The 13,273-nt window shown below is 35.5% G+C and overlaps 1 protein-coding gene across 1 annotated transcript in view; it reads left to right on the top strand.

Moving 5' to 3' along the window:
• Window positions 1-13,273, top strand: part of LOC127165099 (double C2-like domain-containing protein beta) — a 116,890-nt gene that overhangs the window by 32,799 nt on the left and 70,818 nt on the right. The window contains 1 exon segment of the mRNA XM_051109413.1: window positions 6,057-6,136. Within this exon segment, the coding sequence (XP_050965370.1) occupies window positions 6,057-6,136 (80 nt within the window).

Genomic DNA, 13,273 nt, shown 5'->3' on the forward strand with positions numbered 1-13,273 from the left:
GTGTATATGATTACATGTTGTGTAATGCTGTTCTTCAGCTGACGTAAATGTATAGCAGCATGGCCCTGAAGTTAATGGTAATAGATGGATAATCCTGCTATCCTTCTATTTTACATATACAGTGTATTTCTATGGCTATGTTCACATAGTCAGTATTTACCAACAGCTGTGACTCAAATTGTTTTGTACATAAAAGAGCAGACAGGAATGAGTCGAATAACGTCTGAATGCGTATGTAACAGCAGTCAGTCCCTGTGATAGCAGTGATGTAACCATAGAAACAGTAAATATAAAGATTATGTATTTTAAGGATTTTGGGTTTTACTGTAAAATCAATTTTGGGCTGCTTTCATCCTCTTTTAAGGTGTTTCAGTTCTGTCCACTCCACCTAGTTTTGTCTATGTCTCTCAATCACATTGTTTTTTCTATTCACACTGATCAACACACATTGAGCACATCAAATTTGGTAAATGGAAGCTCAGACGTGCATGCTTGATGCTCAAGAACCAGTGAGATTTGTTTTCTTGTGTCTAACAAATACAGTTGAGCTTCCGTTTACCATGTTTGAATATGTTGCTGTGTGTTGATCAGTGTTTATATGTGAATAAAAGTCTAAATTAAGTGTTTCTTCAAAATACTTGGATTGATTTGTTGGATTACTTTTTTGATGTCTTTATAAACTTTGTGAAGCTTGAAAAGATTGGTTTTGTTGCATTGACTTTCTGTGAAGGGACAGAAATCGAGTTCCAATGAAAATAACTTCAGTTGTGTTTCAAAGATGAGCAAAAATCTTTTTGGATTTGGAACGACATGAGGGTGAGCAATTTATGACATAATTTGACTTTTTAGATTAACTAATCCTGTAAATTTGCATTAAAAGATGAAAGTGATGTCTGCGGCAGGACTAAGGTTCCCAGCATGCACAGCAGCATGAATAAATCATGCACAAACTACTGCTTTACTGTTCATTGATTTACTGATTACTTCACTCTTTGATGTTCACTGGGCTATTTGATGTTCAATGCATATCTAATGAAAAATATGTTGCTGAATGTAATAATAACAAGAATATATATATATTTATGAAAGAATAATTTTTTTTTTTTTTTATAAATACACTGCCCTCCAAAAGTTTGGAAACACCCCTGGCAAAGTGTGGTTTTGGACGATATCAGCATAAATCCTTATCATTTTTTGGTGCAAATACATTGACATTATCATTGAAGACCAGCAATAATAATTTTCATTTTGATTACGTAATAATGGCAAAATATACATGTCAAAGTCAGACATGCCCCTTTGCCAGCTGTGATGCCTGGTTACTGGTTTAAACTTGGCCCAGGTTTTTAAAAGATTTTTGGGTCAGCACACCTTTATAGCTTCAACAGTTGATTGCCAATTAAGTTTAGAATACAATGAATTTAGGCCCAGATTATGCAGAGCTGTAATAGCTGCTAATGGTGGATATTTTGATGAATCGAAAATTTACGTTTTTTTTAATGTATGAACTGTTTATGTAATAAAATATGTTTTCGTAGTTTGTGTTGTCCCTTATCAGTGCAAAATTATCACAAATTAAAAAACATTCATGCCAATATTGTCCAAAACCCCACTTTTCTAGGGCATTTCCAAACTTTTGGAGGGCAGTGTACATACATTTGTATTAAAGGAGAAGTTCACTTCCAGAACAAAAATTTACAGATAATTTACTCACCCCCTTGTCATCCAAGATGTTTATGTTTTTCTTTCTTCAGTCGTAAAGAAAATGTTTCTTGAGGAAAACATTTTAGAATTTTTCTCCATATAGTGGACTTCAATGGTGCCCGTGAGTTTAAACTTCCAAAATGTAGTTTCAATGCAGCATCAAAGGGCTCTAAACAATCCCAGCCAAGGAAGAAGGGTCTTATCTATCAAAACAACTGGTTATTTTCTAAAAAAAAAATTTTACAGTTTATATACTTTTTAGTAAGACTCCCGTCTTATTTTCTCTCCAAACTTCAAAATCATCCTACGTTGCTGTTTCACCTTTTTTTGTAAAGAGCATTTGATCTTCTTTGCACGTTCACGTTGTAAACACTGGGTTGGTACTCCTGCAGGTATGTTTTTGGACATACTCTAACTGTATTAACCTGGATTACACCAAGTTTGCATGCGCATCGCAGAGAATAAATGAGCATTTGAGGTTAAAAAGTATATAAACAGTACATTTTATTTAGAATTAACATTTTTAACAATTATTAAATTGTTATTGAATTAGATGCCCTTTTTGATTATTAACATTTTATTATTTAATTTTAAACCATTAAACTGGAATCCATAAAAACTTGAGAGCAAGTTTTCTTATATATATGGGTCATTCCTGGGAGTGTGTAATATTAGAATTTTTAAAGTGGTGATTCACCAAAATTTTTAGTTCAAAGCTTTTCACAATACTTTGGTATGCCCATTATAATGAATATTTTTTTTTTTTTTTTTTTGCATTTTGTTTTTTAGCATACCCTCAGTCTGAACTCAACCCTGTCTACCCCCATTATAATTTAGACTCTGCTCATATGTGACATCATTTACCAGAAATGACATCATTCAGGTCTCTTTAATAGTGGTGCAGAACGTGGTTTATGTTGTATCATGCTTTTTATTCATATTTTAGAGGCATATTATAATCAAGGAGGGTACTGTCAAGCTTAACAACTCAACCCCGTCACATAAAGTTAAAATGGAAAATTATTATTTTTCAACATTTTATTTTAATCCGTAAGTATAATGTACTCATTTTACTGCTGTGGTCTACTCTCCTAACTACATGAGAAGCAGTGACCATTTTGAGTGAAAAACCTGAACCCTGTCACAAATATATATATTTTTCATTGTTATGGGGCTGTAAACTTGTGAGTTACTTACTTTATTTATTAATAATTTTTAATGAAAAAAAAAATAGTCATCGTTACAGCAAATATAAACTTACCAAAATCATGACAACTCATGTTTTTGTTATAAATAGAATTTTCGATGTAATATGTCCACTTAAACTTCGACAAGCATCCTACATCAGAAATTGCATCCACATTTGAAGCAAAAAAGACAGTGCTTGACCCAGAAATAAGAGGATAATATAAGAGAGAAACAACCAAAAATTAAAATTGAAGGCAATCTATCCTTTCAAATGTGTTACAGACTTCAACCTTGTCATACCTTTTCACGTTAATATTAACTCTTTATTTTTTTTTATTTAATTAGTGAATTTAATTTATTTTAGTGAATTTAAGTCACTTAAGTTGTGAAATGCGTCTATCTATGACCAAAACCATGTTTAGCATTTCGAACACAACTGACGTCTCTTTTTTTGCTGTAGTATGAACGTTGCACCAGTGTGTTTGCTCTATCCATCATTTCCTCCATCCTTACCAATAATCTATTCATAGCCTCCATGGGTAGAATAGCATGAGATAATAAAAGTCATCGTAATTGCAGAAGAGAAAAGCCCATCACTGATGACAGTGCTTTTTGCGTTAGAGACTGAAGTCACGGATTGCTGGTAGCAGTTTGGGTAATTAAACACAGGCCTGGTTTAATCCCGCTGATTCCTCTCGTCATATAATAATACACGCGCACAAATGGAAAGAAGACATATGGCATTAAAGGGATAGTTCACTCAAAAATGAAAAATCTGTCATTATTTACTCACCCTCAAGTTGTTCCACATCTGTATGAGTTTCTGTTGAACATAAAAGATGTTTTAAAGAATGTGGGTAACCAGAAACAGTTGCTGGTAGCCACTGAATTCGGTAGCAGAAACTCTTTGGTTACACACATTCTTTAAATTGTCTTCTGTGTTCATCAGAAGAAAGAAATTCATCCCTTTAAATTCCAGCAAATTCAAGCCACAGGAGTTTTTTTCCTCAGTCATCTTGCTGAGGGTAATTGGTTTAAGGGTAAGGTTAGCTGATTACTCTAGTATGTATAATGATGGATGTCCTTGAACTCAAGATGCTCTCTGCAGAGCAGAGCTGAAGGCCACCTGCTAGGAGTCCATATGAGATTTGACTCTGGTTCTCATGGCCGCATTCATACGAGGCAAAATCAGCAGGGAAGTTCACTTTCAGAGGTGTGACACTACAGAACTATTGACTTGACACTCATCAGTGGGGAAGGTCCAAAAATTCAAAAGGTAATAGAGAAACGGAACATTTCTGTCCTGCTTTTTCTTTGTATCTCACACAGTTTCAGGAGGTGACAGCCTTTGTAGTTTCACATAACAAGACATTTGACTTTCACCATCAAATCTACTTTGCAGCTCATTCTGGTGACAAATAGTTCCACTAAAAGTCCCCATGAAATCAAAATGGAAGTTTTTTGGCTTTTAGTATGAATGTGTTAGCCTTAAGATTGTACATAAGCTACTGTGTTTCAAAACAATGACAAAATTCGAATTTACAATATATAAGCATTCAAACGTACAGTCTCTAACTTCTTCCAATATGGATCAATGATTTTGATGACATCACCCTGCACTTTAGCTTCTCATTAAACTTTCCGTCCAATCAAATGCTCTCTAGAATCCGAGGCGTCCCGCCCCACACTGAAGCTGTGGCTGAAATCGTCATTTGTTCACAGAATTAGTATTTTCTGTATGGTGAATGGCACATAGTGCACTGTGTAGGGGATGGGGAACAATTCAGTGTAAATAAGCTTTCCATTGGGGTGATAGAGGTTTGGTTTTGCACTGTGTCAAATCGCAGCAGTACACACGCAGTTTGCTCTGGTCTAGAGAAATGATAGCACGGAGAGGATCATATACACGAGTCAGTGCAGACAGCAAAAAAAGTATCGGACCTATTTGAATTCTTCACAGAATATTTTATAGCAATATGGCTGAAATTCAGGGTTTGTACAAGGTGCTTTAAGTGCTTGAAGTACTTGAATTTGACTTTTTGAAATTTAATGCCTGGGAAAAAGTGTTTGTCAATAAGCACATATCTTTTCATGCAAAATCCACACAATAAAAAAAAAACATCATACCTTTTGCTTATTTCCATTAATATCAGAAAACAATCGAGCTAAGCAAGTAGTAGTACTGACAGTGTTGTGTAAACATGGCTGAAAATGTGAAAAGAGGAACAGATGAGCCAAATCAATTGAGTCATTTATGCTGGAACTGCTCCAATTGATTTAAACTTGTGACTTCCATCATTCATTTTAAGCAATTCACTAGCAAAAACCACATCAAATTAAAAGAGCCATTCATTTTTCGAATTTCAGCATCGCTTGTAATGATAAAATGATAATAGGCACATTGTGATTGGTGAACTGAAGTTTTTTAAAGCACTTCAGTGGACCTTTACATTTTAATATTTGGGGAGGGTTTTTTTTATAATTTTGTGAAATATTACAATTAAAAAAAAAAAACACACACAGTTTTGTATTTTTAATATTTTAAATTATTTATTTCTGTGATGCAAAGCTGGATTTTCATTGTCATTACTCCAGCCTTAATTGTCACATGATCCTTTAGAAATTATAGTATTATGATGATTTCCTGCTCAAGAAACATTTCTTGTTATTATCAATGTTGAAAATAGTTGTGCTGCCTCATTTTTTTGGTGGAAATGTTATATTTATTAAAAGTGTAGCATTTATTTAAAATTTTATTTATTTCAAAATCTTAAAAGTCTTTTCTGTAACTTTTGATCAATGTAATGCATTTATTCTGAATAAAATTAATTTCTTTAAAAAAACTGACCCCAAACTGAACTGAAGTTCTAAGAACCGCAAACTAAACTGAAAATATCAAATTTGATTCAACAGATCAAAGTGCTCACTGCAGCCCTGTACCTTGCAAAAACATGTGCAACCCTGATAGCAGCAGGCCAATCATATTTAAATTAGAGCTTGCCAGATTGAGAAAGCTCTTTGCCTTTTTGTGTACAATTGACATCAGATGGTCTCTGAAGGAGCGAAATATGGCTTAAACAGCTTGCTAATTGCTATTGCATATGCTGTGGTCTGCCCTGGAAATGAACTGTTTTGTTGATGTGTTTATGTCTGTTTCCTCGCAGCTACGCTCGGCACTCTGGACTTCAGCCTTCTGTATGATCAGGAGAACAATGCCCTGCACTGCACTATCAACAAAGCCAAGGTAAGAAGCCCTCAGGAACGGGTGGTTAACGTCTGAGTTTGTGACAGATTCACATGCACAAATCCAAATGCTCATTTTGGCAGCACCTCCAGTATTCTAGAAGCCAGTGGGCTACTTCATAAAACTCCTTCATCCTGCTAGTATTTTATAGGGTCTTTAAAGTTGTAGAAAGTGAGCGCTTTTGCCCGGTCCTCTTTGTGATGGGGATGTTGTGCTCCAGGGGGATCCCTTTGGCCTGCGTTTGCCCGTGTGCTCTTTTCTCTGTTGTCGTGTGGGAGGCATTTCCCCTGACAACAGACTGCTGCTAGCATCTGCTGCTGTCTGTTTTGCTTAGTCTTCAGTCTAGACTGGCTTTGTCCCTCTAGCAGTATGCTACAAGCAATCTCTCTTTTACTCTCTCATCTTTTCTTCCTGTTTCTTGTGCCGTTTCTCACACTCTACCTCTGTACCTTTGTTGCCTCAAGTACAAAACACTGCAATGAAAGTGCAACACTTCAGTAGTTTCATTTTATTTATTTATTTGTTGCAGTTTATTCTCAATTGTTCAGTTTTTTTATATGCAATATTACATTTTTATGCCCTCTGTTGTTTAAGGGAACAATGTATAGCTGGTATTTACATGTAAAGGGATAGTTTTTCCTAGAATAAATTTTTAGAAGTTATTCAATAGCATTGTGTGAGAGGAAACCTTAAAAATGTCAAGATGTTTTTGGATACTTTTGTGCCACTTTAGTGGTGTTTCTGCATCTTTGAAAGATTCAGTCCTCATTCAATGTAATTATGTGGAAATTTTCAGGTATTTTGAATTTTTGAAAATCCTAGTCCTGGGGGGGGGATGGGGCATTCACAGGCCGAGACTACTCAAATGAGTTACTGTGCACCCCCTTTCAAAACTCCTTGCGGAATGTGATTGTTTTCGAAAACGAAAGTAAAACCAATAAACAGCTTGCATAAGAAAGTGATTGACTACCCATAAGAACATGTAGACATTTTTATATTTATGTACACAATAATAATCTTTTACATTGTAATCCTTTTATTTTTAATATTTGGCATGTTTGTGTGCTGATGTTCGTCCCTGTGTGTGTAATAAGTAGTGTATGTGCATTGTGCACCTGTCTATAGGCGCATATTACTAACGCGCTGTTTAACAAAAACAATATTGCACAATTGACTTTAGACCAGTTTTCAGTTGGTCAGTGATGCAGTCTATTTGAGTTGCCTCAAAATAGCAGCACGTCAACAATGCATCTGAACACCATATATATATATACATATATATATGTATGTATATATGTATAATTTTTTTAAAACATAAACTTTTATTTATTGTTTTATTTATTTCACTTTATTTCATTTTTAGTGTTTCAACTTAAACTTAAGTTAATTTATCATTGTTATTTGAAGTTTTTTTTTTATATATTTATCAATTAACAAAAAAAGGTTGTAGTTTTAGCTAATGATAATAACCCTGTTTTGAAATAATGATGGTTTGGGTACTCTGGTGAAGGATGATTAGTGCTCTGGTTGATTAGTGTGGTGAAAATGTATGATTTATTAGATATATTTTTTTTAGCATAGTGCTTTTAAGGTTTGTCAGACTTCAAATCTAAGACAGTGAGAAATTCTCATTATTGTGCATATTCCCTAGATCTCTCTGTCTCTTTCTCACTTTTTTTCTCTTTTGTGAAGATTACGACAGATTTGTGCTTTGAAAGGCTGCGTTTATTTAACCTATTGAAAATCTGTCAGTTGCCTTACTGAAGGGCTGTGATGCATGCATATGTCACTAAAAATGTGTCTGGTGGGTTTGACCCCAAACCAACCCAATTATACAGGGCTTCTCTAAAGTCGATTCTTCAGTGCATGTTATGTCAAAGAAAAAGAGCATTTCTATCCTGACAACTCTCTGAAGTTTTTAGCATGCTTTAGCATGGTAATGAATATAACAATGTTAATGTATTTGGTCGTAGTGGAATAGATCTGCTACGCTGCTGTTGGTTATTGCTGTTGTTGTAGATTATTGCTGCTACCCATAGCCAATCTATACAGGTGGAGCTGGGAAAGGTGGAGTGTTTCAGAGGAACTCTCAAAGCGCACTGCAAACTGCTCTAGTGACTGCTAACGAGCCATTTAAATGTAAAGCAACAAGCGCATTGGCTGCATAGGCAACATGAACCAATCAGCTTGTGCCAAGTAGTTTAACACTGTGAATATTATCAGTTTGCATTAATGACCTATCAGCCTGTGCCATCTAGAGTTTCATGACTTGGCATCTCTCACAGCAAGATAATCAACAGATTGTACTATAATTGCTTCACTGGTCAGCGTAATCACTAACAGCAATGCAAGAAAAATGGATTTCGACCTAAATCTAGTCAGTGTCTATTCAGTTACAAAATGCACTGCATGAGCAACTCTGCTGCTCTTTGTAGCATAGGTCTCTCTCTCTCTCTCTCTCTCTCTCTCTCTCTCTCTCTCTCTCAGTGGTGTGCTGATGCCTGTGGGACGAAAGCCACTGATTTGGGTCTCTGGGTCTCTCTCTCACACTCTCTCTCGTGTTTTCTCCCATTCTGTCTAACACTAAGCACTCAAATGTCACCTTTGATGACATCTAATCGCTCTGTAAAGCAAACACCTGCCTGCACATCCAATTTTTTTCTGGTCTACTACTTCATTACACTTTCAATTATGACATAATGCTCAGACAATCAACCTAGCTTGTGCTTGGTTTAAAAATCATATTGATGAATCCTAAAAGACACAGAGTGGACATTTAATCGCAAATTTGTTTGAAATTAGTTTGAATTAGTTTGAAACCAGTGCAGTTATTGATTCACATGATTGATTTACCTTTATATATATATATATATATATTAGAGATGCACGATATTGGATTTTTGCCGATATCCGATATGCCGATATTTTTTCATCTCATTTTGGCCGATACCGATACCGATACCGATATATATCATTTTATTTGGAAAGTTAGTTTTTAACAATAACTTATTCGTTAGGATTAAATAAATAGTAATGAGTGGTTTACATTCAATCCCTTCTTTTTCATCAGTAGACTAGCATTATTTATGATCTGAATTTTGTAAATTAAGTTCACTTTTGCTATGTTATAAGCCGAACTTCGGATGCTTTCACTTTCCAATTCGCAATCTGAATACAACATTTCAAAACGAAAACAGAAAAGTAGAACTAAACTGGGTGACTGTGAGGGTGCTTTGCGGGACATGAACAGGACATAATTCATTGCTACAATTTCTTAATTCGTTCCTATGATTTATTAATTTATTAATTTGTAAAATGAGGGAACGAATTAATATGTAGTATTAATGAATTGTTAATTTATTCCCACGAAATATTTTATTTCCCACCCGCAATTTATCACAGTAAGAGATACGAAAACATGGATTAAAAGTGAATGACAAGAAAATAAACCTAAGAAATTAAAGGGTGAGACGGTGAGGATTGGGGAAAATAAAAATATTAAGTTATGTGGCAATTCGTGACCAACTGGCAAAACAGTACACTTTTTTTGCACAAGAATACCAACATGTTTACCTTCTCTGGTTTAACAAGCGGTCTTTTACCCTACTCGAAAACCAAATCCTCCGTCCGCCATCGTTTCCAGAATAGTCGCGTCCTTTTTGCCGTCACCACCTGGCTCGTGCTGACACTACAAATACAAACCAGGCTCTACACCCGAAGCGCTCACAACGAAAACTACTCTTTGCGTGATCAGTGAAATCCTGAATATGCCACGGCTTTGTAACTCTGTAACCCGCGCTGTATGGAGCAGTGCGACCAAGTCAAATTTTAACTTGCACATTTAAAAAAAAAAAAACAAGTGACAGTTTTGATCATTCTAGAGCCCTGCAATACAAAGGCATTCAACATGGAAAGAAAGTAATAGAAATGTAGTCACTAAGTCATGTTTAATTATAATTTCTAATTATTTTATACGGTGCACTGCGCTCTGACAGGGCTGCGGGACACGAACATAATTATTTCCTACAACTTGTTAATTCGTTCCTACGTTTTATTAATTTATTAATTTGTAAAATAAGGGAACGAATTAAAAAGTCGTATTAACGAATTCTTAATTTATTGCCACGAAATCTTTTATTTCCCACACGCAGTTTACCCGCATAAATGATCCGACAACATGGATTAAAAGTAAATGACAAGAAAACAAACCTGCGAAATTAAAGGGTGAGACGGTGATGATTTGTGAAAAGAAACTATAAATATTATTAAGTTTGTGGCAATTCGTGACCAACCGGGAAAACAGGACACACAGCCGCTTATGGCTTTAAATGTATTGGCTCGAACTGCATGAATCCAAAAGTATGGTCGCTACTAACATTTGCCTGCTAACCAATTATTTAACTTATAAAGAATGCTTTGTACCTCACTTGTGTCATATTCACGAAAAATGTTTCATATGAGCAACAGTGTGTTTTGCCGTTGCGCCGCCGAAGAAAGAGAATTCACTGACCGCGCGCCGTAATTACTTTTTATTTTAAATGCAGATCATGTCATGTGCAAACACAGCCATTGGGTTTCAAAATACAACAAAGAGCACCATAAAACCATTTAAAATGTGCATTTAGCGATCTAGTGACTGGATATGAAACAGGCAACAGTAAATTATCCCAAATGGAACAACGGCGCGCTTTCTCCTATAGCCGCTGCTGCCACTGCACGTGCTATTGCTATGCATCATTCTGTATGTGTATTCTCAGTTTAAATGCAGCGATACAAAACAGTGAATCTACTCCTCATTCAGTCAAAACTTTGCTTCAAGAATGAGCCACACTGCTGACGTGATCTAATCCCTAGCACACCCTTAGCACATGTGAGTTAACATATTCATCTTATCGGCAAAACATATCGGCATAATTTTTCATATCGGGCCGATGCCGATATTTACATTTGAAGTCATTATCGGCCGATTCCGTTATCAGTCCGATAATATCGTGCATCCCTAATATATATATATATATATATATATATTAGATATTTTATAAATTTTAAATTAGAATGTCATGGAAAAGTTTATTTAATTCAGTAATTCAACTCAAATTGTGAAACTTGTGTGTTAAATAAATTCAGTGCACACAGACTGAAGTAGATTAAGTCTTTTAATTGTGATGATTTTGGCTCACATTAACAAAAACCCACCCATTCACTATCTCTACAAATTAGAATATGGTGGCATGCCAATCAGCTAATCAACTCAAAACACCTGCAAAGGTTTCCTGAGCCTTCAAAATGGTCTCTCAGTTTGGTTCACTAGGCTACACAATCATGGGGAAGACTTCTGATCTGACAGTTGTCCAGAAGACAATCATTGACACCCTTCACAAGGAGGGTAAGCCACAAACTTTCATTGCCAAAGAAGCTGGCTGTTCACAGAGTGCTGTATCCAAGCATGTTAATAGAAAGTTGAGTGGAAGGAAAAAATGTGGAAGAAAAAGATGCACAACCAACCGAGAACAAGTTTTGTATTTCATTTGGAAACCAAGGTCCTAGAGTCTGGAGGAAGGGTGGAGAAGCTGATAGCCCAAGTTGCTTGAAGTCCAGTGTTAAGCTTCCACAGTCTGTGATGATTTGGGGTGCAATGTCATCTGCTGGTGTTGGTCCACTGTGTTTTTTGAAAACCAAAGTCACTGCACCCATTTACCAAGAAATTTTAGAGCACTTCATGCTTCCTTCTGCTGACCAGCTGTTTAAAGATGCTGATTTCAGGATTTGGCAGCTGCCCACACTGCCAAAAGCACCAAAAGTTGGTTAAATGACCATGGTGTTGGTGTGCTTGACTGGCCAGCAAACTCACCAGACCTGAACCCCATAAAGAATCTATGGGGTATTATCAAGAGGAAAATAAGAAACAGGAGACCACAAAATGCAGATGAGCTGAAGGCCACTGTCAAAGAAACCTGGGCTTCCATACCACCTCAGCAGTGCCACAGACTGATCACCTCCATGCCATGCCAAATTGAGGCAGTAATTAAAGCAAAAGGAGCCCCTACCAAGTATTGAGTACAGTAAATGAACATACTTTCCAGAAGGTCAACAATTCACTAAAAATGTTTTTTTATTGGTCTTACGAATTTTCTAATTTGTTGAGATAGTGAATTGGTGGGTTTTTGTTAAATGTGAGCCAAAATCATCACAATTAAAAGAACCAAAGACTTACACTACTTCAGTCTGTGTGCACTGAATTTATGTAATACACAAGTTTCCAATTTGAGTTGAATTACTCAAATAAATGAACTTTTTCACGACATTCTAATTTATTGAGATGCATCTATATTATTTATTTATATATATATATATATATATATATATATATATATATAAAATAACCCTTCATATAACCTCTGCAAGGTATATATAAATAATGTTTTAGGTGATTTGTGAACTTCCAGTCTGAATTTTAATGTGAACGACTGGGTGTCATGAAATAAACGAAGAGCAATTAAATACAGCATTTCTAAATTGTCATACTTCAAAAAGAAATGAATTATGATGATTGATGGTTTTTAATGAATTGCTTAAAAAGACTCTCAAATCAGTCCTGTACATAAACTAGCCACGCACTCATTCACTAAATTGTCAGTTCTTGACTTAATTACTAAACATCATCCTTTCATACAGTGCAAAAAAATACATCCTAAAAACTAAATGCATTTGCTCAGGAAGCAAAGTTGCAGGAGATATTAAGACCTTACAAAAATGAGTTATATTTAATGAGGTCTTTATATATATGCTTCCCCAAAAGTGCTAAAAGAATCATTAAGGAAGCACAATCATTAAGTGAAATTAGAGTCAGACTGGTTAAATTCTCCTCTTAAAAAGAAAGGCTAATCATAAGAGCGTTTTGTCGCCTGTGGGATCTGTTCTTTGAATCAGTGATGAAACCCTTCATAAAGGTAAATAAAAAGGGCAGCAGTCATTTCTGGCAAGCACAGATATCCTCTGGAGAAACAGAAGCCTCATTGTTTTCCTCTCCTCATTTTACACCTCACATTAACACTGCTATTGAAATCAGCTCTTATGGAGCAGAAGTGAGAGGCACTAAAGATGTGATTGCTAACTGTACTGTATATGGCATTGTTT

The sequence above is a fragment of the Labeo rohita genome, chromosome 5 (assembly GCF_022985175.1).
Source record: "Labeo rohita strain BAU-BD-2019 chromosome 5, IGBB_LRoh.1.0, whole genome shotgun sequence".
In the NCBI taxonomy this organism is placed as follows: domain Eukaryota; kingdom Metazoa; phylum Chordata; class Actinopteri; order Cypriniformes; family Cyprinidae; genus Labeo; species Labeo rohita.